Source organism: Myotis myotis, unplaced genomic scaffold, assembly GCF_014108235.1.
Source record: "Myotis myotis isolate mMyoMyo1 unplaced genomic scaffold, mMyoMyo1.p scaffold_m19_p_14, whole genome shotgun sequence".
NCBI lineage: Eukaryota > Metazoa > Chordata > Mammalia > Chiroptera > Vespertilionidae > Myotis > Myotis myotis.
Window position 1 is genome coordinate 45,789,941 of NW_023416318.1, and position 26,909 is coordinate 45,816,849.

General features: G+C 36.1%; 1 protein-coding gene across 12 annotated transcripts in view; it reads left to right on the top strand.

Annotated features, from left to right (window-relative positions):
- Positions 1–26,909, top strand: part of ATAD2B (ATPase family AAA domain containing 2B) — a 127,156-nt gene that overhangs the window by 54,766 nt on the left and 45,481 nt on the right. For all 12 annotated transcript variants that reach the window (XR_004971922.1, XM_036335225.1, XM_036335228.1 and 9 more), the window contains 5 exons: positions 864–1,023; positions 3,852–3,942; positions 10,306–10,617; positions 13,267–13,402; positions 20,955–21,141. Coding sequence is in view for 11 of the 12 variants with exons in the window: in XM_036335225.1 (XP_036191118.1) it covers positions 864–1,023; positions 3,852–3,942; positions 10,306–10,617; positions 13,267–13,402; positions 20,955–21,141 (886 nt within the window). In the remaining variant the exon portion in view is untranslated. The remainder of the gene's footprint in view (positions 1–863; positions 1,024–3,851; positions 3,943–10,305; positions 10,618–13,266; positions 13,403–20,954; positions 21,142–26,909) is intronic.

Here is a 26,909-nt window from a genome sequence, read left to right on the forward strand (position 1 = left end):
TGTTTCACTTATTTATTCATTCATTGGTTGCTTCTTGTATGTGCCCTGACCAGAATCAAACCTGTGACTGGGATCAAACCTGCAACCATGGTGTATAGGGATGATGCTCTAACCAACTGAGCTACCCAGCCAGAGTCGCTACCTCATTTGGTTTTGATATGGATATTGCTAATGACTTAGGATGGGTCCTTTGTATATTTTGTGTGAAGAAATGTCTATTTACATCTTTTGACTATTTTTAAATTAGTTTACCTTTTTTTGTTGTTGAGCTGTAATTGTTTTTATGTATTCTGGATCCTAAACCCTTATTAAATATATAATTTGTAAATATTTTCTCTCCTGTTTTTTAGGTTGCCTTTTACCTTTCTTGATAGTTAAAGGCAGAAAAACTTTTAATTTTGATGTAGACCATTTTTATGTTTTTTTGTTGTTGCTTTGTTTTGTTATTTTTAAAATATATTTTTTATTGATTTCAGAGAGGAAGGGAGAGGGAGAAAGGGTTAGAAACATCAGTGATGAGAGAGAATCATGGATTGGCTGCCTCCTACATGGCCCTCACTGGGGATTGAGCCTGCAACCTGGGCATGTGCCCTGACTGGTAATTGAACCATGACCTCCTGGGTCGTAGGTAGACGCTCAACCACTGAGCCATGTGGGCCAGGCTTTGTTGCTGTGTTTTTGGTGTCTATTAATGTTTGAGTACTTTTGAAAATGATTTATGTATATTACTTGATCTTGCATTAAGATAATCATGCTATAATTTTATTTGCATCTTAAGATTGATACAAGTTAGTATAAAAAGCAGTTTTTACAACTTTTCTTTCATTTTTTTTTTTCAATTTTGTCTAAAAATTTTGCTACAGCTCCATAGTGTCAACCCTCCTTGCTCTTATGGATGGATTAGACAATAGGGGTGAAATTGTTGTTATTGGTGCTACAAATAGACTTGATTCTATAGATCCTGCTCTCAGGAGACCTGGTCGTTTTGACAGAGAATTCCTTTTCAACTTGCCTGATCAAAAGGTAAGAGTTTCTGGTTTTGATTTATTACGATTTACTTTTGATTCAATTATGCAACATATATGCAATTTGAGAGTGGTATTTTATGAATTTTCATTTTTAAAATTATGTTCTTCTGGGATATCAGGGTTAATTCTATATAAAAACCTTGTAGTTATTAAATAATTTAGTCTTTTCTATTAACAGTTATTAGAAAGTTTATGCTTTTTAAGAAGTAAGAGGAAAACCCTTGATTAAGTTACTGTAGATGCTGACTCTTTTCTTTTAGTTCTCCAGATTGGAGTAATTATCTTGTATGGCTGGTTATATGTCTCTAGTTAGTCAAAGTAGCTTTGTTCCCATAAAAATAACATTTGTAGTATATTGGTGGGTTTATGAATAAGTGCCCAAAATACAAATTTTCATAGAAATGACCATACCCTCATATTTAATTAAAAGCAGCATGTTATTCATTATAGTGTAGTTTCTAAAAGAATGTGTAATTAAAACAGGGTAGTGTATAATCATTAAATATGTAAAATATTATGTATTATACAAAGTTCTTTTTTCCTAATTCTACTTGAAAATTTTATTGTTAGTTTTGGTTTGACCAGTTTAATCATCAACTGTTTCTTCACTGGGAACTTAAGTTTGAGAAGGAGAGATGAATGAAGAGAAGATACTATATTTGACAGTGCTTCCCATGTAATTTAATATTTCAAATAAGTCTAATGGAAATATTTATAACATATAGCCATACAAATGTAAACTAAAGAAAGCAGAGAAGATACTGCATATGAATATATGTAGATACACACTCACGTTGTTATATGGCTTTGATTTCAGAATTCTATATAAAATGCTTGGCTTATATACATAGATATGCAAGACTTAGTTGCTAGGACAGTTTAGAAGACTATAGGGCGGGATGGGGAACCATTTTTCTGCCAAGAGCCATTTGGATATTTATGACATCTTTCACAGGCCATACAAAATTATCATCTTCATTAACTCACCCCTAATGCCTTGGCAGGGCCACACAAATGATTTCATGGGCCTTATATAGCCTGCAAGCTGGACGTTCCCCACCCCTGATCCAGGGAAATTAAGGCAATGGCTCCACTGTATAGAGCAGCTAATACCTCAATTTGAAGTCAATTTGCACAGCCACTAGAAGCTGTCTCATTTTTGAATTGACAACCCAATTCATAGGCTTTAATTTGGCACCAGAATCCCACTCTGGTTTACATAACTTTGTCAGGGTAGGACACAGCATATACAGTAACATTTTCATTATTCAAGTGCAACTTCCAAGATGGTGCCAATGTACAGAAGTTTGCTTAGTTGTAGGAGACAAAGCTGAAGTGGGTACAGTCTACTTCAGCATGGGGAACCTCAGCTATCTTGTATATCTTACAACAGTCCAAGCATATTTTTTGGCTCTTACCAGTATATGGGAAATATGCTTAGTTCTAGGAGACACAGCCAGTATTCATTTCAGCACAGGAAAGCCATTACCTTGATTTCTGAATCGTCTTCTATTTTGTCCTAGTCATGTAGGCCTCAGAGTTTCTATGCCAATCACAGTCTTCACAAGAGATTTAATAATAAACAAGGTCCAGAACAGCATTGCCCAATTCAATTATCTGCAATAATGGAAATGTTCTTTAATTACACTGTCCATTGAGCAATGTCCAGTATGATAGCCACTAGGCACATGTAGCTGTTGGGCATTTGAAATGTCATTAGTGTAGCTAAGGAACTGAATTTTAAATTTCATTTAATTAAAAAATTTAAATAAAATAGCGTCATATAGCTAGTGTCTTACTGTATTGTACAGCATGGATCTTGAACATAGTTTTCCACATTAATTAAAACTATGTTTTAAGAAAACTGTGCTGTTAGACCTAAACCTAAGGCCATTTTTCTGGTTTGGGTCTGTGGAAAAGACCTGGACTGGCTGTTCACCTTTTTTCCTTAGATAATATTTAAGGTATGAGACTAGATGAGAGCACCAAGTCCTTTGTCTTAAGGAGCAGTCACTAAGGTCAGAGGAAAACAGGAGAGTGGGATTCTGGAAGCCAAGTGAAGAAAGTGCATCAATGAGGAGGGTGTGATTTAACAGTGTTGCTATGGTAAATCAGATGATGACAAAAAATTAGCTGTCCTGTTTAATATTTAATTATGTATTTATGTATTTATTTTAGAGAGAGAGAGAGGAAGGGAGAGAAACATCAGTTTGTTGTTCCACCTATTTATGCATTCATTGGTTGATTCTTGTATGTGCCCTCAAACCCGCAACCTGGGTCTTTACCCTGACTGGTAATCAAACCCAGGGATGATGCTCCAACCAATTAAGCCAGAGAAGCCAGGGCTGACTTCAAACTTTTAAAAAATCTTAAATTACTTATCATTTAGCTCATTGTTAGGCATAGTACTTTATAACTATGATAGAACCAAAGGTTCTATGAAATCTAAAGTTTGTCTAAAAGTTATGATTATTATAACATTAAGTTTCTTGTTCATATATTTTCAAATGATAAAAATGATGTGGCAGAAAAGTGAAATTTAGTTTTGAAATCTAGTCCTAAGTCACGTAATCATATGTGCCACTAGTCATGTTCCCTCACCTCTTTGAATATTAAATGTCTTAGTGTGTGAAATAGAGACAAGATCTCACTGCCCACGCTGCAGGGTTATTATGGGAATCAGAGTTGATGCAGATGCCAACGTGTTTAAATTCTTTAAAAATAAACATTTACTTTTTTGGGGTATGGTTAGTCCATAAATTTATTCCAGCAAATGCATTTGAGGGGTTGATATATTTTATTTACCTGTGTTTTTCTTTGTAGGCAAGAAAACACATATTACAGATTCATACCAGGGATTGGAATCCAAAATTGTCAGATGCTTTTTTAGGTGAATTGGCTGAAAAATGTGTTGGTGAGTGCTACTATTGGAATTCTTTGATTATCATTGTTTTTTCTGCTCAGTCTTCCTTTACCCTTATATTTGGAATATGAATGAGTATAGTTATGTTTTGGTGCAATATATGGCTCTACCTTTAAATGTAAAAAAAATTATTTTAAATATTGCACTTGCAGTTTGAACACTTGTAAATTAGAATTTTAACTGCCATTAGGTGATTGACTAACAAAGCTCAATAGTAATATTCCTTTCATTGAGTGCTGGATTTCTATAATGTTATTACAGTGTTTCCTTTTAGGAATTGTCCCCTTTCAGAAATTTTACTAAGAAAAGTAAGTGTAAACTTGACAGAAAGATAAAGGCAGGACTGTGTAGTCTTTCACTTTGCAGATTACATGATGGACTCATCTTCATGAAGTTGAGTGAGAGGAGTCTTCAAAGAACATACAGATGGCATCTGCTAGTATTTCCCCAAATACAAAACTTTCCAATTTAATGTTGTCATTCACAGAATGGAAGATCTCCCACAGAGTGAATGACACTACTGTCCTAAAAGGATGTGGTCAGAGTATTTTATGTACATATATGACCATACATAGGAGATGGAATTCAGGGGTTTTGACTCTAATCAGGTCTGAAATAAAAATGAGTACATATTTAAGCAATCAAGTATACACATAGGTATTTTTCCTTTATTTTTTTCCCCATCTTTTGTCAACTTTCCTTCGATTTCCTAAAAAATCTAAATTAAAAGATCTCTCTCCATGAACTTTTCAAGCATTATGTAGAAATCCCCCAAATAAGTCCACTAACAATCAACAGCTTACTTGGGAAAACTTTAAAGTTACCAAAACCAAAAAGAATTTAGTTTTTAAAAAAATCATTGTGATCCACCATCAAATAATTAAAACTTAAATAGAACATTAGTCCATTCAGTTAGCTACATCCGAATTATCCTCTTCATCCACAGGGACCTCCATCTCCGAAGCAGCATCTCTCAGCTTTTGAACCTCAAAGACCTCGACATCTTCTGGTGAGGAGAAAACGTAAATCTCTCCAGCACTACTCCAGTTTAAGCTTTGCCTGGTATCAGAGAGCATGCGCCAAATCCATTTCATGTACATTTAGCTTGACCTTCGCAAAGCCCTGTGCTGCTTTATGGGAGAGGGTGGTATTTGGTGCAGAATCCAGTCTTTTCCCATTTTGAAATTTGACCCCTCTTATATTCTGCTATTTTTATGATATTGTATTAGAGTACAGATTAGACTGGGGACTTTTTATAGTTTCTTCTGTGAATTTGTCACAGAATCATCCTTAATTGAAATAAGAAGTCTTCAAAAAATTTTGGAAACTCCCTAAAACATAGGTACTTTTAAAATTATTTTCTATTACCCTATCTACCATGTGAAATAACATTATATACTCTAACTCTTCATCCTAAATGTTAGAATCTTAGTTTCCTTTTTCATTTCCAAAGACCACTACATATTTTTTCAAGTGATTTATTTTAATTTTTAGTTAGTCTTAAGTAAAAAAAATTTTAAAACATAATTTCTTATAGGACTGAAAAACTTCTCTTGCCTTCTTAGGGGTGGTGGTGGTTTAGAATCTGCTTATATATACACGTAATTTTCTTTTTGGAGAAAGACATATAAGTCCTTTATAATTTTTTATTATGATTTTGGTTGTGACATTTTAATGTGAAACCAGTTCATATTAAAAAAATCAAATGCAGGTCTCAATCAAACAGGAATGAAATAGTAATAATTTTTAAATTCATTATGAGTTTATCATTTTATGTGCCCCAAACATGTTTTAACACGTATGAGTTTAGTTCATGCTTAACAAAGACTGTACAGTCTTGATGAACAACTGCAAAAATAGCTGACCTCTTGTTAGAGGTTATGGATTTGGTAACTTTTACCTTGAAATAAATTCCCAAGTACTTGGAGGTGTTTGCATGCATAATAGGTATGATTTTTTTTTAGTAGTGCTCAAATAATTTTGTTATGCAGACATGTACACAAATAGTAGGAGCTTAAGGTTAATGAAGAGCTTAAACCTAATCATACTTATTTATTTTTACTAAGAGGGCCAAAACAATGAAAATGTATCATTGAGGCATTTATCTTATGAGCCTTCATTATGTTTGATGTTTTACTTGAAAAATAAATTAAAATTTATTATTGCCTATTTCTAATCTATAACCACTTTGAATAGCTTCTATTTTCAGTGTTTCAGACAAATTTCCATCTTAATACCAGTATTAAAAAATGCTTTTTCTTTGATATCTAGATATTTGGGTCCTTCAGAGCATTATAATTGTAATGGTGGAATTAGTATGCTTATGGAATTCATATGAAAAAGGATGTTGTTTTTTTCCCCTTAACATCAACTTTTAACTTTCAAAAGGCTTAGTATATAGTCAGTATGTTTAGAATGATTATATCATCTATTTTTCTAAAGTAGGGCTCTTAAGTGAAAAAATATGCTCTTAATTGTGGTCACCCAAATATAATTTATTTAGCCATAGTTTTGATGTACTTTTAATTCTGTTTTAGAGTCTCATAAAGGAAAAAAAAATGTGTGTGTGTGTGTAATATATATATACATATATATATATATATACACATACATACATCTTTATTGTTGAAAGTATTACATTTGTCCTTCCCCCCCCCCCCCATTGACCCTTCCAGCCCCCACCCCCACCCCAGGCCTTCACCACCCTATTGTCTGTGTCCATGAGAAAAGGAAATATATTATTAATTCAGTTCTTAATATTTTTGTATGTAAGAATCACTTGTAAAGCTTTCTGAAAATATACATTTATAATATTAAACCACAAGAGCTTCTGATTTAGTGCTTATTGGGAATCTGTTTTTTTTTCAGTTTCATTGTTTATTCAGATGAGTAGTCAAGGTTGAGCACCTCAGATAAAAACTAATAATTCTCATTCATAAGCACATGTAAAGAAGATAAATTCTATTTTTTATAATCTAAAGTTTACTTACTTAAATGGGATCTATTATTGATAAGCTTTTAACTTACCTTTAATTAATTAAGAAAATGAACATTATATTGCTGTTATATAAATTATTAACATTATTTTGTCAAACAAATGATATGGGCAACATTTACTACATAAAATACCTTTTAGTGGTTTTTTGTTTTGCATTGTTTCTGAGGTTTTTTTTCTTTTTTAAATTAGGTTTTGCCCTCAAAATTAGGATCATATATAGTATGTTCACTAACTGTGTATATACTTTAAAAATTGTTGTTGACTTGTGCACTGCTGGTGGGAATGCAGACTGGTGCAGCCACTATGGAAGACAGTATGGAGTTTCCTTAAAAAACTGAAAATGGAACTCCCATTTGACCCTGTGATCCCACTTCTAGGAATATATCCCAAGAAACCAGAAACACCAATCAGAAAGGATATATGCACCCCCATGTTCATAGCAGCACAATTCACCATAGCTAAGATCTGGAAACAGCCTAAGTGCCCATCAGTAGATGAATGGATTAGAAAACTGTGGTACATCTACACGATGGAATACTATGCTGCTCTAAAAAGGAAGGAACTCTTACCATTTGCAACGTCATGGATGGAACTGGAGAGCATTATGCTAAGTGAAATAAGCCAGTCAATGAAGGAAAAATACCACATGATCTCACTCATTCATGGATAATAGAGACCATTATAAACTTTTGAACAATAATAGATACAGAGGCAGAGCTGCCTCAAACAGATTGTCAAACTGCAGCAGGAAGGCCGGGGAGGGTTGGGGGGCAGGAGGTAGGGGGGTAAGAGATCAACTAAAGGACTTGTATGCATGCATATAAGCATAACCAGTGGACATAAGACATTGGGGGATAGGGGAGGCTAGGGGACTGTCTAGGGCGGGGGGATAAAATGGACACATATGTAATACCCTTTGTAATACTTTAAGCAATAAAAAAAAAAAAATCATGAGAGAATAAAAAAAAAAAATTGTTGTTGATACTATTACAGATGGTCTCCCATTCTCCCCGCCCTTCCCCCTTTGCCTACCTCCACCCAGCCCCTGGCATCCCTCCCCTGGCCTTCACTCCGTTGTCTGTGTCCATGGCTATGTATATATGTTCTTTGGCAACTTTCTTCACCTTTTATCCAGTTCTCCCTCCCTCCTTCCCTCTTTATATACGTTTGAAGGAGAAAAAAGAAAAGTGGTTGTTTATATTGTTTGAAGATGATAGTTTATTCTTTACTTCCTCTGAAATGGATTATTTCATTAAGAATTTATGAGCTGATGTTTTACAGTTATTTTGTTGAACTAATTTAACAGATATGTATGGCACAGGAAATGATACTTTTTTTTTCACTGAGAAATAGAAAATAAAATGAGAGAGTAATGGTAAATTTTGTTATTCTGCAGAATTATTTGGGAGATGGATTGCTGTCATGGGACAGTGTTAATCCTTAATCTGCTTATAGTTTTCTGAATTAAATTCTCACAGGTCATATTAAGTTTCCCCCAGCTCTGTGTAAATGTTTCTTTAGGAATGCAATACTTTCTATGTTTTTTTCATAACTTTTATTGAAATTATTAAGTTGCTTTAATAATAAAATTGTTTAGATTTCTTAAAAAAAACACAACTCAGTAAATCCACTTCTTATGGTAGTACATAGTAACCTAACAGTTTTACCTTCCCAAACTACATATAACCCTGGAGTTAACTCTTTTTCTCTTTTTATTCATTCTTTTACTCAAGAAATATTTATAGGATATCTACTGAATGCCAGGCCAGGCATCATTCTCTGTATCTGAGAATCCTTAGTGACCAAAACAAATACCCCTACTCTCACAGAGCTCACATTCCAGTTGGGGAAGGCAGAAATAAAGATAATAGGTAAATGATTTGGTGGTGAGTGCTATGGAAAAAAGAGAGCAGGGTAAAGAGGACCCCCCCCCCCCCCTGTTATTTGTAAGACTTGATTAACTGAATTATTTGCTCTATTCATAATAGGGATCTAGTTCATTATAGATATGTGAATCACTTGCAGTTTGATTTATATGGGTTTGTCCCTTAATGTATTTTTTTCTACCAGTTAGTCTAGGGCAGGGGTGGGCAAACTTTTTGACTCGAGGGCCACAATGGGTTCTTAAACTGGACCGGAGGGCCGGAACAAAAGCATGGATGGAGTGTTTGTGTGAACTAATATAAATTCAAAGTAAACATCATTACATAAAAGGCTACGGTCTTTTTTTTTTTTTTTTTTTAGTTTTATTCATTTCAAACGCGCGGGCCGTAGTTTGCCCACGGCTGGTAGGGCCATTTCTTCTCTCCTCATTGGTGGTTTTCCTGTCTAATCACCAATTTTGTTTCAGTATTTAAATGTTCAATGAGACCATTGTGAGGTGTAAAAAGATAAATAAGCCGATACCACTCTTTGAAGAGCTTAGAGACTAATGTTCTATAACTAGGTCAAGTGGTTCCCCCTGCTGGTGTAATTGATAAAGGTGGCCAAATGCTAGTTTAATTGCTAATATAAAAAACAACATGGTTAGTTTGAGTTTTCTTTATTTTTGTGTTAAAGACCTAATAAATAGTGTATTTTTGTATTTGTTGCTTAAATGAATGAAATGACTTAAAAGCATCGGGGCCTTGATCTGTTGTTTAACTATTATAATCATTTAATTATGGGTAATGGATAATACCCTTGTTGGTATATTCCTTAGAACTAGATCATCAGTCGTTTTAAGCAAAAAAAAAAAAGGTAATATGTAACACGTGAAGTTAATGTGAAAAATTAATGAATTTTTATTCTCTTTAATGTTTTGGAGCTATCAGAGATGATCACAACTTTAAAATATAATTTTTTGGGTAATTAGATATCAACTTGCTTGTCAGTGGCACTCAGAGTTGGTAGTAGAATAGCTCTGTTTTTGAAGTTTCTGCTTATGTGCTATTTTTTATTATACCATTATATGTGTTTGGAAATTAGTAATATTGAAAAATTGATAGGTAACTGTACTGTCATAAAGACTAAATTAATAATTGGGAATATTGATGAAGGATTGAGATGAAACTATTATTCTTTTAAAACCTCTTTTGAAGAAAAATTGCACATTATCATCAGTGGTATTGGCACAAAATACATGACTTATTTTAATATTATTAGTTCATGTGTTAATATTCAAAACATTTTAGTCTTAATGAATAAACAATTTTATTGGGTGATTTTAAATGGTCAACTTTCATTTTGCTGATAAAATTACAAATAATTATTGATTTTTGTATTATTTCCTTAGGTAAAGATGTGTATATTTGTGAAACATAGTTGGCCTTAGAAGAATGAACTTACCTTTGTTGTCCTTTCCTTTTGTGCATTAGGGTATTGTGGAGCTGATATCAAGGCCCTGTGTACTGAAGCTGCCCTGATTGCCCTGCGGAGGCGTTACCCCCAGATCTATGCCAGCAGCCATAAACTGCAGCTAGATGTTTCCTCAATAGTGCTCAGCGCTCAAGATTTTTATCATGCAATGCAGAATATTGTGCCTGCTTCCCAGCGTGCTGTCATGTCTTCGGGACATGCACTATCCCCCATCATAAGGCCACTGCTAGAAAGAAGCTTCAACAATATCCTGGCAGTCTTGCAAAAAGTGTTTCCTCATGCTGAAATTAGCCAGAGTGACAAGAAAGAAGGTACTAAAATTATTTTTTCGTATTGTTAAAATGAAACAAGTACAAGCATAAATAAATAAATTTTGAATTTCCTCATAAGCTTATTTATTTATGTGTTACTCTTTTATATTTGCCATGGATATAGAAAATATACCTTTTTTGATCACAACTGTGTATTCCTGGCCTGGCATGCTGCCTAGCATATAGTAGTTGACTAGTGAATTTGTATTAAAAATACACACGTGAATGTTTGCTTATTTGCTCTTGGGACATTCTGATTGTCTTAATGTAGGAGTGTTATGGTCTTTTGAGAAGTTGACTATAATAATAATGGCTTACAATTATTTTATTATTATAAAGCCCTTACATAAATTGTTGTTTATTAATTCTCATAACAATCCTGTGGGGTAGGTACTCTTATTTTATAAATGAGGAAACTGGGAGATTGAGGAAGGTATTCACTTATATAGGGTCACTCAGTAAGTTCTAGGGCAGCCGTGGGCAAACTACGGCCCGAGGGCCGGATCCGGCCGTTTGAAATGAATAAAACTAAAAAAAAAAAGACGGTACCCTTTTACGTAATGATGTTTACTTTGAATTTATATTAGTTCACACAAACACTCCATCCATGCTTTTGTTCCGGCCCTCCGGTCCAGTTTAAGAACCCATTGTGGCCCTCGAGTCAAAAAGTTTGCCCACCCCTGGTCTAGGGCTTACTCAAACCCAGGGACCCTGACTTCAGAACGCATGCTCTTCATTATGGTACTATAAAGCCCTCTGGATTCTACTCATCACTTGTTTTTATTGGCAGGGCAGTCTGGTTTGCTGTACTAATGAAGTATAAATTTTTAGTGAGGAAGTACACTAGAATCCATAATAATAAAAGCCTAAGTGACCATCGCAACCAAATGGATGACCGAACAAGCTGCATGGGGCGACTAGGCCGGCAGGGGGGTTAGTGAGGTGCGACCAAAGACTGAGCAGCAGGCTGCATGGGGCGACCAGGCCGGCAGGGGGTTTAGTGAGGGGCAACCAAATGACTGAGCAGCAGGCTGCGTGGGGGCAACCAGGCTTACAGGGGGGGCAGTTGGGGGTGATCAAGCCAGCAGGGGGGTTAGAGAGGGGCAACCAAACGACTGAGCAGCAGGCTGTGGGGGCGATCAGGCGGCAGTGGGGTTAGTGAGGGGCAACCAAATGACTGAGCAGCAGGCTGCGTGGGGGCAACTAGGCTTGCAGGGGGGGGGGCAGTTGGGGGTGATCAAGCCAGCAGGGGGGTTAGAGAGGGGCAACCAAACGACTGAGCAGCAGGCTGTGGGGGCGATCAGGCCGGCAGGGGGGTTAGTGAGGGGCAACCAAATGACTGAACAGCAGGCTGTGTGGGGCAACCAGGCTGACAGAGGGGGGCAGTAAGAGGCAACCAGGCTGGCAGGGGGGACAGTTGGGGGCGACCAGGCAGGCAGGCAGGTGAGCAGTTAGGAGCCAGTGGTCCCGGATTGTGAGAGGGATCCCGGAGTGGAGTGGGTGCTGGCTGGGCTGAGGGGAACACCACCCCCCCCTTTGCACAAATTTTGTGCACCGGGCCTCTAGTCAGGTTATAAAAGATCTTGGATTCTAGCCTCAAGATTGTAGTTTGGACCTGAGATAAAGACAGAAAGCTACCTTCAAAAACAGAAAGCTACTTTTCCTATTCATTTACAGGAAGACTTTAAGTTCATGAGCTAATCAGAGGAAGGCCGATGAACTTTGAAGAGTATTTGTAATACTTTAAACCAGTGGTCGCCAACCTTTTGGACGTCATGGACCACCAGTTGGCGACTGCTGCTTTAAACAATTAAAAAAAAATTAACTTAGAGATTGTTAGTAAATAGGATGGGTATTTTATGCGAGTGCCATTTCTTCTCAGTCTTCTTGTAGTCATTGAAGTCTCCCAAATTATATCTTACAACACTTAAGTAGTCTGTAAAGGTGAAAGAATTACATCCTTTCACTTATAAATTATTCAAAACAGTGCAGTTTGTCAATTTGCCTGCTCAATCTGTATTATTTGATAGCTTACTAATGTCATTTGATATTTTTAAATATATTTTTTTATTATTGATAGTATTGCAGATACCTCTCATTTCCTCCCCTTTTCCCCCTCCTCCCAAACCTTTCTCACCCTCTCCCAGGTCTTCACTACCCTATTGCCCATGTCCATGGCCTGTGAATATCTATATATATAAAAGCCTAATATGCAGAATGTCGCCTCGTGAGTTCGACCGACCGGGAGTTCGATGATGTGTGCTGACCATCAGGGGGTGGCATGGCACAAAGGAAGGCCCTGGCTGGCAGCCGGCAGCTGGGGAAGGGAGGCCCTGGTTGGCAGCCAGCAGCCAGGGAAGGGAGTCCCCGGCCAATGGCCAGCAGCTGGGCAACCGGCAGCTGCCAGCTACTAGGGACCCTACCTGTGCACGAATTTTGTACACTGGGCCTCTAATAAGTATATAAGTTCTTTGATTTATGTTTTCTGGTCCCCTCAAAGATTGAGGTATGTCAGTCTGTTCCATGTCTCCATGCTTCTGGTTCATTTGATTTTTAAACCAATTTTTCTTAGCTTTTGTAGAGCATTAATATTAAATGACGTGATAAGCCTCAATCTTTGTGATTTGTTTTTTGCTTGTTTTTGAACAGATATAGATACTCTAGTTTTAGATGATAGTGAAGATGAGAATGCTTTATCAATTTTTGAGACCAGTTGTCACTCAGGATCACCAAAGAAACAGTCATCAGCTGCTGCTGTACATAAATCCTACCTTCATTTTACAATGTAAGTAATGTAAATCACATTTCTTTCCATTTAGCATGATTTTTACTACTTTATGGTTAGAATTATGGTATATTTTTACTTATGGTTATAACCTTGAGGACTTTGATTTTCTGTTGTTTGGACCAGTTCTGGAACACTTACTGTGTATATTTTTTTGTGTGTGGTAGTAATAAATTGGTTTATTGGTCAATTGTAAAGATTTTTTTCTAAACCAATTGTGTGACTTTTATTTAAACCAGGGTGGAAGGAGGGGTTACCTTTAGAAAATCAACTCATGTCCCTAATTTTATTGCTTTTTATTTGAACTAAAATGAACAGAAGTGAATTATTTACCATGGTTAGAATATTTTAATTTACAATAAGTTTCAGATGATAATTTAGGGACTCTAAGGGTACTAAAAAGATTTTGAATTAGAAATTGCTCAGTAAATAAACAAGTAACTTTTCAATTCTCAAAAATCCCATTAGTTTACACTTTCCTAATTTAGATTTCTATTTACATTCACCTTTATCTATATTAAAGCAGCTTTTGCTGTGCACTTTAATGGGTAAACAATATTAGTGCTAATCTAATTTTAAATTAAGGGACCAAGTAGTTTCAAATACTAATAGCATCATCACTTGCATTTACATAATTATTATGAGAGTTAAAGGACCATAATGCTTCAGTCAGGTAAGTCTAATCGCACTTTTATTTGAAGATGTTGGGTTGTATGTTACGTTTAAGTAATTTTCCTTTTAACGTATTTTGAACAAACCTAAGTCTTCAACTTGAATTGAAGTTTCTCCCATGTAGATTTTGGTAAAATGTTATTTTAATTATTTGCATTGATAACTTGTTTATTTTGCATTTTTAAAAATGAGAATAAATTACTTTCATTTACTCTTTTTTTCTTTTAACAGTAAGCTCTTTTATTAGAAACTTTCTTCTTTTACTCCTGGGTCATTACTTTTATGCCCTCAGGGAAATTTTCTTAGACTATTTCAGTAATTTTACAGATCTACTTTATTCATGGCTAAGGGAAAGCCAAACATCCTCCTCTTCCCACCTAGCTAGCCTGTGTGTGTGTGTGTGTGTGTGTGTGTGTGTGTGTGTAGATTGTTTTGACAATTTTAGTTATTTGGATTTGAAATACATGATAGCAGAGCTAAGAAACTATCAAAAGATAATATGTTTTAATTTTATAAGATAGTTTTGTTGTCAGTAAAGTGATACAGAAATAGATTTTGAGATGAGAAATTTTTTTATAATTTTTTTATTGATTTCAGAGAGGAAGGGAGAGGGAGAGAGAGATAGTAACATCAATGATGAGAGAGAATCATTAATCGGCTGCCTCTTGCTTGACAACCACATTGGGGACTGAGCCCACAACCCGGGCATGTGTTCTTGGCCAGAATTGAACCTGGGACCATTCAGTCCACAGCCCGACACTCTATCCACTGAGCCAAACCAGCTAGGGCTAGTTTAGCTTTTTTGAAATTGGTTTAATTTTAGCTTCCTTTACATAAGCTTTTCTAGCTCTGATTTGACTTTAATACTGAGACAGCTGTATATTCTAAAATAAGCTTTTTTTGGTTATAGATGTTTTGATAAATCTTATTCATTTATTTCTTTTCCACCCATTGTGCCAGCTTTTATGTGTTTACTGTATGACAGGCACTGTACTAGGTGCTGAAGACATACGTATGATTAAAGTATAACTTTCTTAGTCTGGAGAAGTTCTTGTTTTTTTTTAATATATTTTTTATTGATTAAGATATTACATATGTGTCCTTGTCCCCACGTTACCCTCTACCAACCCCCCCCCCTCCCCCCCGTTGTCCGTGTCCATTGGTTAGGCCTATATGCCTGCATGTAAGTCCTTTGGTTGATCTTTCCCCCTTACCCCCACCCTCCCCTACCCTCCCTCCAAAGCCCGACAGTCCAATCAATGCCTCTCTGTCTCTGGATCAGTCCTTGTTCATCAGTTTATGTTGTTCATTATATTCCCCAAATGAGTGAGATCATGTGGTATTTATCCGCTCTCCAGTTCCATCCATGCTGTGGCAAATGGTAAGAGTTCCTGTTTCTTCTTCCTCTTCTTAAAGAATACCTTTCAGCATTTCATATAATGCTGGTTTGGTGGTGATGAACTCCTTTAGCTTTTTCTTATCCGTGAAGCTCTTTCTCTAACCTTCTATTCTGAATGATAGCTTTGCTGGATAAAGTAATCTTGGTTGCAGGTTCATGCTATTCATCACTTTGAATATTTCTTGCCACTCTCTTCTGGCCTGCATGGTTTCTGTTGAGAAATCAGCTAACAGTCGTATGGGTACTCCCTTGTAGGCAACTGACTGTCTTTCTCTTGCTGCTTTTAAGATTCTCTCTTTGTCTTTTGCTCTTGGCATTTTAATTATAATGTGTCTTGGTGTGGTCCTCTTTGGATTCCTTTTGTTTGGGGTTCTCTGCGCTTCCTGGACTTGTAAGTCTATTTCTTTGACCAGGTAGGGGAAGTTTTCTGTCATTATTTCTTCAAATAGGTTTTCAATATCTTGCCCTCTCTCTTCTTCTGGTACCCCTATAATTCTGATGTTGGTACGCTTGAAGTTGTCCCAGAGGCTCCTTACACTATCTTCATATTTTTGGAATCTCTTTTCTTTTTTCTTTTTCGGTTGGGTATTTTTTGTTTCTTTGTATTTCAAATCTTTGACTTGATTCTTGGGATCCTCTTGTCTGCTGTTGGATCTCTGTAAATTATTCTTTATTTCAGTCAGTGTATGCTTAATTTCTAGTTGGTCCTTTTTCATGTCCTTCATGGTCTCACTATACTTATTGAGGGACTCATTAAATTTATCGGCGGTTTCCATAAAATTCTTGAAAAACCTTATAAACGTGGCCTTGAACTCTATATCCAGTCGTTTGCTTTCCTCCATTTCTGCCATTTGTGACCTGTTTCTTTGTCTCCGCATTTTGGCTGCTTCCCTGTGTTGATAGAGTGGCTTTGTGTGCTAGGTGTCCTGTAGGGCCCTGTGGCTCAGCCTCCCCAGTTACCTGAGGTAGCTATGCCTTGGTTATTGTAGGATCACTGGGAGGAATTGACCTCCAGGCCAATTGGCAGTGAGAATCAGCTGTGTCTGCAGTGGGAGAACTTCTGTGCTGGAGACACCCTTCTGGGGCAAGACTTGCTTCAGTGGGGCTTTGGTGCTCACTGAGACTGCACCCTGAGTGTGTCCCTTATGGATCTGAGGAGTTGTGATCTGGATGGCCCCCCTCTGACCACTGGGTACAGTGGCTATTGGATCTAAGGAGGTGCTAATTTAGCCTCTGCCTGAGGTTACACAGCAGGAACTACGAAGAGAACTGCAGATTCCCCTTCCTTTTTTTGGCCCTGATGAGGCTCAGCTGTGAAGCAATGCAAGCTGCTGTGGGGCCTTGGGCCTTCTCTTGGAAGCTCTGGGTCTATCTGGCCCTGCTGCAGTTAGGTAATTACAGGTTGCAAATGGCCGGGGCATTCATATGCAAAAGCCTCTGCCGAAGCCTGGGTGGGGCGGGGGCTCAAGGAATCAAAGGGCGGAGCAAGCGGCTATGGCAGAGCCTCAGCCCTGCCCTAAGGAGTCTCGAGTCTCAGTGTCCCGGTAACGGCTGCAAGCACCTCTGAGGGAAAACCGCCCTCAAGTTCGCCCGCTGCCAAACAGTCCAGTTTCTCCCCGTATGAGTCCTGGGTCCCCAGAGACTTCCCGGAACCGGAGTTCAGAGCCCTCGGGAGCTTGTATCTCCCTCCGGATTCAAAAAGACAGCCGCGTCCTCAGGTGCCAGCACTTTTCCGCGCGCGCGAGCCCCCTACCTCTGCACTTCACTTCCGCAGCTCCTCTGGCTCTCAGTGTGCTTTTCTTTCCTTCTAGTTGTAGAATTTACACTCAGTCATCCTTCCTGTAGTTCTGGATGATGTCCGTTTTGTGTTTTTGACGTGTTTTTCAATTGTTGTGGGAAGCAGCAATTTCCCGGTGTTTATCTATGCTGCCATCTTAGTTTGGAGAAGTTCTTGTTATTGGAGATGACAAACATTGCAATATGGCTTAGGTGCTATGAAAGCAGAGCTAAGAAGCTTTCATTGGGAAGTCCAGGAGGACTTTGCAGGAGAAATAGTGACATTTGCTGTTTTTTTGAGTATGAAGGGATAGGAGTTAGCATCTGATGTTCATTGCAAACTAGATGTGTGGTAAATGTATAAAGCTTGGGGCCTTATGTATGATAATTCATATAGGTCTTAAAATAATCATATAGCTAATTTGTGGTATCATTATATTATAGATGATGAAACTGAAACACTAAATTAATTGCCCATGATCATGCTGCTAGCGGGTGGCAGAGGCAGGGTCTGGACTGTTTGTTTCCTGGGATCATATTCTTTCTCTTATACTATGCAGTTTCCAAATTGATTTCTGAGCTTAATATGTAGATAGGAAAATGCATTGATTTTCTGGGTAGGTTAGACAATAATAGTTTTATACTTTCTAAGAAATATACATGTTAGAATTTAAGCCTTTAATAAGGAGTACACATGGTTTTTGGTTAGTTTTTTATTGGTTTGACTTCTGGTTTGAACAACGTGTGTTAGCGTGCCAGACCAATAAAAAAAAGGTGCTAGACACATAGAAAGCATGACTTTAATCCTGGTCTCCAGTAACATTAGCTTGGGCATTGCTGTGGGTTTCTATTTCTGGGAATAGTTTCCTAAAACAGTGTTGAAACCTTTAATTTAGATTTAAGATGAAATATAAGTAAAGATATTTAAGGTCTGTCAATCTGGTAGAGAACCCTTATGATGGAAAATAAGTTTACTTTCTTAAAATATATTGCCATAAGGGGATGAGAAACACAGGTTTCTGAGGTTTTCCAAATGAAAATAGCTTTGTTTTTTCTAATTAGAAAGATGATATACTCTGTAGAAAATTCAAGTAATAAAGAAGAGCATAAAGAAGAAAGTAAAAATTAAAGCCCAGGCATCTGAAGGTAATATTTGTTAGTTTTGGTGACCACCCTTCCTGTGCATATAGACAGACCCACATAATACCTTATATAAACTATATCCTCCTTGTAAGGTTTTTAATATATCTTGCTGTTTTATCCATTATGTTGGGAATGTTATTTCATGTCAGAATATTTAATGCCGTTCTTTTGAAATAGCTGCACAGTACTTTATTTCTTAGATGTTCCTTATTTTATATCACCTTACTGATAAAAATTGAAATTTCCAATTTTCCTCTTCTATAAATAGTGCTATGGTAGTCAAATTTCTAAGTATACATCTTTGTACCACTATCATCTGATTCAATACTTAGGGTAAATTTTTAAAACTGTGATCACTGTGTCAAAGGGTATATATATTTGAAAACATGATACAAGTTGTTAAATTGCTTCCAGAAAGGTAGTACCAATTTCATTTTTATCACTAATATTTTTCCTATAGCCTTATTAATTCTAGTACAATTTGTCTTTTTAAATCTTTGCCAACCAAATAGACGAAAATAGCATCTTGTTTATTTGAATCATTCATTCATTCATTCATTCATTCAAAGTGCCCATCATGTGTCACATGCTGTCCTAGGTACCTAGAATATGTCAGTGAGCAAAATGGGCTATGATCCTTACTCCCATTCAGCTTATGTTTTAGATGGAAACAGACAAAGAACAGTAAGTGTAATAGATAAATAAAATGTTAGAAGATACATACTATGAAAAAATATAGAGAATACTAAGAGGTAAGGGAGTTTGGGGGAGTGAGATAAGTTGCAGATATCCTTGCATATATATTTTGGTATGTTTTTGACATACTTGCCAAATTTAATTTTGGGAAATTGTACTTTTTTCCACTCCAACTCTCTGAGCCTTGGTTTCTCCGTCTGTTTAATAGGTGGAAACTACGTATTTCACAGAATTGTTAAGAAAGTTAAATGGCCGAAACCGGTTTGGCTCAGTGGATAGAGCGTCGGCCTGTGGACTGAAGGGTCCCAGGTTCGATTCCGGTCAGGGGCATGTACCTGGGTTGCGGGCACATCCCCAGTGGGAGATGTGCAGGAGGCAGCTGATCGATGTTTCTAACACTTTATCTCTCTCCCTTCCTCTCTGTAAAAAAAAATCAATAAAATATTAAAAAGAAAAGAAAGTTAAATGATAAATCTGTATGAAGTGTTTGTTAGTAAAATAGGTTTAAATGTAAAATTGGACCTAACATCTTTTTTCAAAAATTTCTTGATTATTTTTTCCAGATAATGTGGTGAATAAGCTTTAAATCTCCCTCTCTCAAATTCTTTTGGGATTTTGATTTGAATTTTTAAATGTATAAAATAAAATACATACATACATATATATATATGTATTGATGTCTTTATAAAATCAGACTCATGATGTATTCTATATCGTTTCATACTTTTCTTTCTTTTTTTTTTTTATTAGTTAAGGTATTACAAATGTGTCCTCATCCCCCCCCATTAACCCCCAACCTCCTCCCCCCTTCCCCCTGCACACTCATGCTACCATCCCCCTGTTGTCCATGTCCATTGGTTTGGCTTATATGTGTGTATACAAGTCCTTCGGTTGATCTCTTCCCCTTACCCCCTCCCTCCCCTACTTTCCTTCTGGGGATTGATAGCCTGATCGCTGTTTCTCAGTCTTTGGATCTTTCCCTTTTCATCAGTCTATGTTGTTCTCTATACATACTTTTCTTATAATGTTTGTTTTGCTATTTGTGTTTTTGCAATTGTAAATAGGATCTCATTTCTTTTTTTATATTGGTTCTTGATGGTATTTAGGAAATCTTTTTGCCTTTCTGTTTCCATCTTTTGTTTTATTACTTTGCTGGTAGATTCTGACAATTATTAGATGATTCTTTTGGATTTTCTAGTACATAATCTTCCTTTTCAAGTAACATTGTTTTCTCTATTTCTTCCCATTAGTTCTATTTATTTGCTTATTGCATTGCTTAGAATTTACTTCATTACCTATAGTAATTGTATATGAATTTGTTTTATTTACTTGAATTTCATTAATATATTTTCATAAACCTACCTTCTCTAGTGTAGGGCTTTAGATGTCATATTTGAGGGTATTAGCCTAGAAACAAAATTAGCTGCCATGAAAAAGTCCTACCCCCATTTAAAAAATTGTGGTTAAAATACATACAATTTAACACTTTAACCATTAAAAAAAAAAGTCCTATATTTTGGATAATCTTCAGATGTACCTCCTTGTTGAAATGGGATTCTTAACATTTGACCACGGATCAATAATAACTAAATCACATATAGTGTCTGAAACATTTTCCAAGTTAATATATTTTTACTTTTTTTAGAAGTGGTTTTTATACTTTTACCTCTTGGTTATTATGGTCAGAGAGATCAGCATTTTAAAACTAATTAATGAAGAATGATTCACTTAAAAAATAAGAGAGATAGGGAAGTTCTATTAATTTGGAGTTATGTTCTTTTAATGTAAATATATTGCCTAATATTTCATATTGATTTTCAGAGTGTATGGTTTCAAAATAATTATTATGTCTTACATGTATTGCAGGTCACCATATCATCAGCCAACCTCTTATAGGCCAAGATTATTGCTGTCTGGAGAACGAGGCTCAGGTCAAACTTCTCACCTTGCTCCAGCGCTTTTGCACACTCTAGAAAAATTCTCTGTGCACAGACTAGATCTCCCAGCACTTTATTCAGTTAGTGCCAAAACACCTGAAGAATCATGTGCACAGGTAGGTTTGTGCCATGTCAGAGCAGTTGCAACTTCCTTGGTAGTGTTAATAGATAAATTTTTTCAAAGAACAATAATATGAATATTAATTTTTTGTTGCTTATTTGTTAACATAATATTAAGGTAGAGAATCCTTTTGATGTGTAACATTTTTCAAAGTGAGCTTGTTGTTTTTACAATGATACTTCATTTCTGAAATTTTAATATTCTGTTTCTTGTTTGAAAGTTTAATGAAATGGTGTAGAAAGGGAGTTTCTTTTGCCTTTTTCTGACCCTCTTTTCAAAGCTATGGTTTCAGAGCCTTTCTAGACTTACCTCTGTACTTATAGGAAGGGAAATGATACCCATTTTGAGATGCCAAGACTTAATATTTATCTAGAAACGTGATATTTGATTTTCAACTACTTTATATTTGCTAAGTTGTGAAACAAAGTTCTAGTGAGACTGTTTATATTTCTTGAGGTTCTAACATATAACTATGAATTTATTGTAAGTGTGCCATGTTATAACTAGAGGTTAGGGGAATACGTTTTTTTAGCCAAGGGATTGTGTCTTCACCATTTCTGTATCTCTGACACAGTGCAGCTTAAGAAGTGCTCATTGAACGTTTGAATAATCGATACTAATAAAAGGGTAATATGCTAATTAGACTGGGAGACCTTCTGGACAAAGCCATGGTGGTGGGGCCGAGGCAGAGGCAGTTAGGGGTGATCAGGCCAGGAGGGGGGACAGTTGGGGGTGAGCAGGCCGGCAAGGGGGGGAAGTTGGGGACAAGAAGGCTGGCAGGCAGAATGGTTAGGGGCGATGAGGCAGGCAGGCAGTTGAGAGGTTAGGAGCCAGCGGTCCCAGATTGCGAGAGGGATGTCCAACTGCTGGTTTAGGCCCGATCCCTAGAATCGGGCCTAAACCAGCAGTTGGACATCCCCCAAGGGGTCCTGGGTTGGAGAGGGTGCAGGCTGGGCTGAGGGGACCTTCCTCCCCCGCCCCTTCGCCCCCCGTGCACGAATTTCATGCATCGGGCCTATAGTAGAGTAATAAAGATGTAATAGAACTAATAGATATAATAGAGTAGTAAAGAATTTGTACCCGTGTAGGGATAGATACAGTAATAGAACAAAAGAGAGAATTCATTTATGCCTGTATAGTAATGAGAATTTAGTATCTGATGATGATGCTATTTAACATCAATAGATAGAATAGATGGATTATCTAATAAATGGTCTTAGAAAACTGGCTGGTTCAATAAGGGGAAAAGAAAAAAAACAAAACAAAACTGGATTTCCTACCTTTTTCTGTAACCCAAAAACAAATTCTAGATTGTCAGTGGAACTGTTATGAGCATTCATAAGGTCATATGTTTATTATCTTGGGTATGGGAAAATGATTTTTAAGCAGTGAACAAAATCCAGAAAACATAAAGATATGAACAAATTTGACTACACATGGCCAAAAAATTATTTAAGTAAAATTAATAGACATAATCTGGTAGGTATATTTTTAACATACATGTCAAGGACAAGTTTCCTAAACATAAAAAAAAATGTTAATGTTAGTAAGAAGAAATATTAACAGCCTAATATAAAAATTGGCAAAATTGGAGCATGCCATTTATAGGGAGAAAAAAAAATAGAAAAAGCAACCAATAAAAATCTGAAAGGATTCTTAGCCTCACTTATGAGTGAAAAAATATGCAAATTAAAGCAACGAGATACCATTTTAAAACAACTGTTAGGTTTGTAAATATAAAGAGCTTGATAACACCGAGCATTGGAGATGTGGGACACTCAGACATGGTTAGTAGAAATGTAAATTTATTGAACGATTTTGGAGTGTACTTTGGCACTGTCTTTTAAAATTTCAAGTACATATACCATTTGACCCAGGAATTTTACATTAAAGAATTTTCCCTAAAGGTATATTAGCTGTAAGTATTCACTGCTGAGTGAACAAGGATATTCATGACATCATTGTGTAAAATTGCCAAACAAAATAAGACCAAAAGAAACAAACGGAATGTTCTTTAATGGTGGACTGGCTAAAATAAGCTATGGTATATTCTCACATACAGAGGGATATGGTGAAGCCATTAACAAAGCTGAGGTAGTCTTACATAGGCTGATATAGCAGTTGAAGGAGATATTGGTGAAAAAAGCAAGTTTTAACTCAATCTAAGTATGATATTCTTTATGTAAAAAAAGCCTTAAAAATGCTATATCCATGCTTAAGTGGAGAGTTTATCTATGAATACGCCCTCCCCCCCCCAACAACAACAACCATCTGTTAATAATAATTGCTTTGGCACGGGGGAAGGAATTTGAAGGGTTGGGGAAATGGATAAATTTGGTCATTTTAGTTTATACTGTGCTGCATTGCTTGGAATATTATTTTTCTTTTTATATGTATATTTGACAGTATCAATCAAACAAGATAGAATCACATTGAAAGGAAAACATTTTCACACTGGCCGGTGTGTCTCAGTTGCTTGGAGTGTTGTCCTGTACACCAAAAGGTGGCGGGTTCAATTTCCAGTCAGGATACATGCCCAGGTTGCGGATTTGATTCCCTGTGGGGGTGTGTACGGGAGGCAACGGATCAATGTTTCTCTATCCCTTCTTCTCTAAAAAAAAAACAAAAAAACACAAAGTTCCAGTTATAAAATAAATAGATCCAGACATGTAATGTACAACATAGGGAATGTAGTCAACAATATTGTAAGAACACTGCACATTGACAGATGGTTACTAGACTTAAAGTGGAGATCACTTCGTAAGCTGTATAAATAAATGTTGAATCACTGTTTTGTACACCTGACACTAATATTGTATGTCAACTATATTTTAAGAAAAAATAAAGTATGTGCATTTCAAAAAATAAAAATAAATCAATAAAAAAGAAAGAGGAACATTTTCAAAATGAGAGGGCAGTCTGCCTATTGTTTTTTATGGCTAGAATGTGTACATATTTACAAACATTTCTGGCTTAGTAAGGAAGTACTTAGGAAGCATTGTAGTAAACTATACATTGATATTACTGAGATCCTAGAACTATTTTTCCTGAATCCTAGTTGGCATCATTGGGCTAAATTTGAATTCTAACTGCATGCTCTTTGGTCTCTTTCACATTTCTTGGCTCTTACTACTTTTTTTTTTTTTGGTCATGTGAGTGGAGAAGATAAAGAGAGGTGTCACTTGGTAGTGGAAAACAACAAAAAGCCAGTATTTATTGTTTTGGTTGTATTACATTGCTTCTAATACACCAAGACATCTCATCTCTGCTTTCACCTGTAGGCTCCTGGGTTAGAACTAGAGCTTGTTCTTGAGTGACCAGCAACTGGATGGTCCAGTCTGCCAAGGAACTGAGTCAGAATTTTGTAGTCATGGTAGTAGAAGCTTAGACGTCCTCTGAACACTGGCCAGAGACCAGATTAACTGTTCTGGTTAATCTCTATTTGTATCTTAAGTGCTTATTTAAAAATATTTAAAATTCACGAACATAATACTGTCTTTTAAAAAAATCTTCATTATGTGATGAAACTGAGGAACTTATTCTTAACTTGTAGAGATTGGCAGGCCTGAGTATAAGTTAGGTATAAGTTTTTGAAGAGAGAGAGCATGAATCAGGTGCTGAAAGACTGGAAAGATTAAAAAACCCTTCTTTCTATACTTTTGTCCTATTTTTCCTTTCTTTTCTTCTCTTTTGCCTTTCTTCTCTTGGGAGCTAGTCCTCCTGTAGACAAGATTATCTCTAAATAAATGTGGAACATAAGGGTTCAGTCTGTGGCTAATCATTATTCTGTGCTCTTTTCCCCAGCCTCTAAGATACTTAATATAAAATTGGTTACTAAAGCTCGGCTGGTGTGCCTCAGCAGTCGAGCATCAACCCAGGAACCAAGTGGTCCCCAGTTAGGGCACATGCCTGAGTTTTGGGCTTGATCCCCAGTAGGCGGGTGTGCAGAAGGCAGCCAATTGATGATGTTCCGCTTTCATTGATGTTTCTATCTATCCTCTTCCTTTCTCTCTCTCTCTGAAAATCAGTAAAAACATAAAAATATAAAATTGGTTACTAAATACTGTAACATGAACAGGAAAGGTAATCATAAAGGAAAGAAGTTCTAAATCACCTTTAAAGGGCTGTATTTATCCTATCCTATAAAATAAAAAGTTAATATGCAAATTGACTGAAATTTTCTGGGCATGCTTATCAAATTTTCTGATTCTCTGGCTCCACACCCATAGATTCTGATTCATTAAATTTGGGGTGAGCCCTAGGAATCTGCACTTTAAATATCCCAGGTTTTACTATTCTAGGTCTTCAGTAGATCCCACTTTGGGAAATGTAGTACTTTTGCTGATCACTGGATACTAGTTAGACATTTATTACTGAAACAATTGCCAGAGATCACGAAGTGGAAGTGTGTGTGTATGTATGTACATGTTCTCTGAGTAATTCATAGGCTCTAGAAAGAGAGTGGAAAACCTTGGTGTAGCTTGGAAGGTTTATAGTTGTTTCATTAAGTTCACGATTGATTATTGAATTCTACAGTAAGGCCAGAGATGTTAGTATCTGTAGTAAAAGACTTACCTGTATTAACACTCTTAAAAACAACAATAACAACTATGATTTCCCTTTTCTGACATCTTCAAATGTATTTTGTTGCCTTTTGTATTATTTCTATTGTTGATTTAGGCAAAAAGTGATTGAGTGTGCTGTATTTTATCTTTTTCATTAATACAGAAGTATGGTTGAATTAATACATTTGTATATGATCTGTCAGTTTGAGTCCTATACGATGTTGCATATCATTTTAAATGGTTAATGAAGTCTTTTTTTAGGTGAAAAATTTAGTATTTTTCTTTCCTCAGAAAGAAAATGTACCTGGAAATGCTCAGAGGAAATCCTTTTTGATTAAGTAGAATTAAGGAACTAATATACTTACCTATGTGTTTACTTTGGATCTCGTGTGTTTGTGCATAAGGGTTTCTGGATTTTTCCTAGCAGTCTGTGTATACTTTGGATACTCTTGTGTTTGTGTATATGGCTTTCTGTTTTTGAATTGTAAACAAATTAAATCATACCGGTCCAGCGTCTACCACATTTACAAAAATTCTTGAAGTTTTTAGGCAATGAATATACCAGAAAAGAAATTTGGGCGATTTAATTTTCATAAGTTGATTTGTATTATAATTATTATTCAGAAATCTTAGTATAGTTATGTTTTATAACAAGCTGATTTTTGTATGCTTGGAGAGAAACTGGGTACTTTTATTTCTTTATTCCTGAATCTTCATATCCCAAACAGTGCCTTCTTTTCACAGAGGTGCTCAATAAATCTTAGGCAAATAGAATATAAATGGAGTAAAATAATATATATGAAGTACAAATATCAGCAACATAGATATCTATTTTAATATTTTGTGATAACATGGTATAAGGCATTAAATTTATTTTAATAGTGCTTTTAAATTTTTATAAAAATTGAGATATTTTAGCCCCCAAGACTTTTCTTTTATTTACGTTGTATGAATTTAGCACATTCATAATACTGTAAATGTGATCAAAACAAATTCTGGAAGTTTATTGATGACAAAAAGTTGTTTTCCTCTCTCTTATACAGCTCCTTTTAGGAAAGTGAAAGCTGTACTGGCTTGGAGCTTTCTGCTTCATGTATATTTGTTTTAAAATTATTCTAGCTTTCACATTCTGAAGGAAATAGCAAGGGCTGTATATTCTTTTTATGTATTTATTATATTTTTATTGATTCCAGAGAGA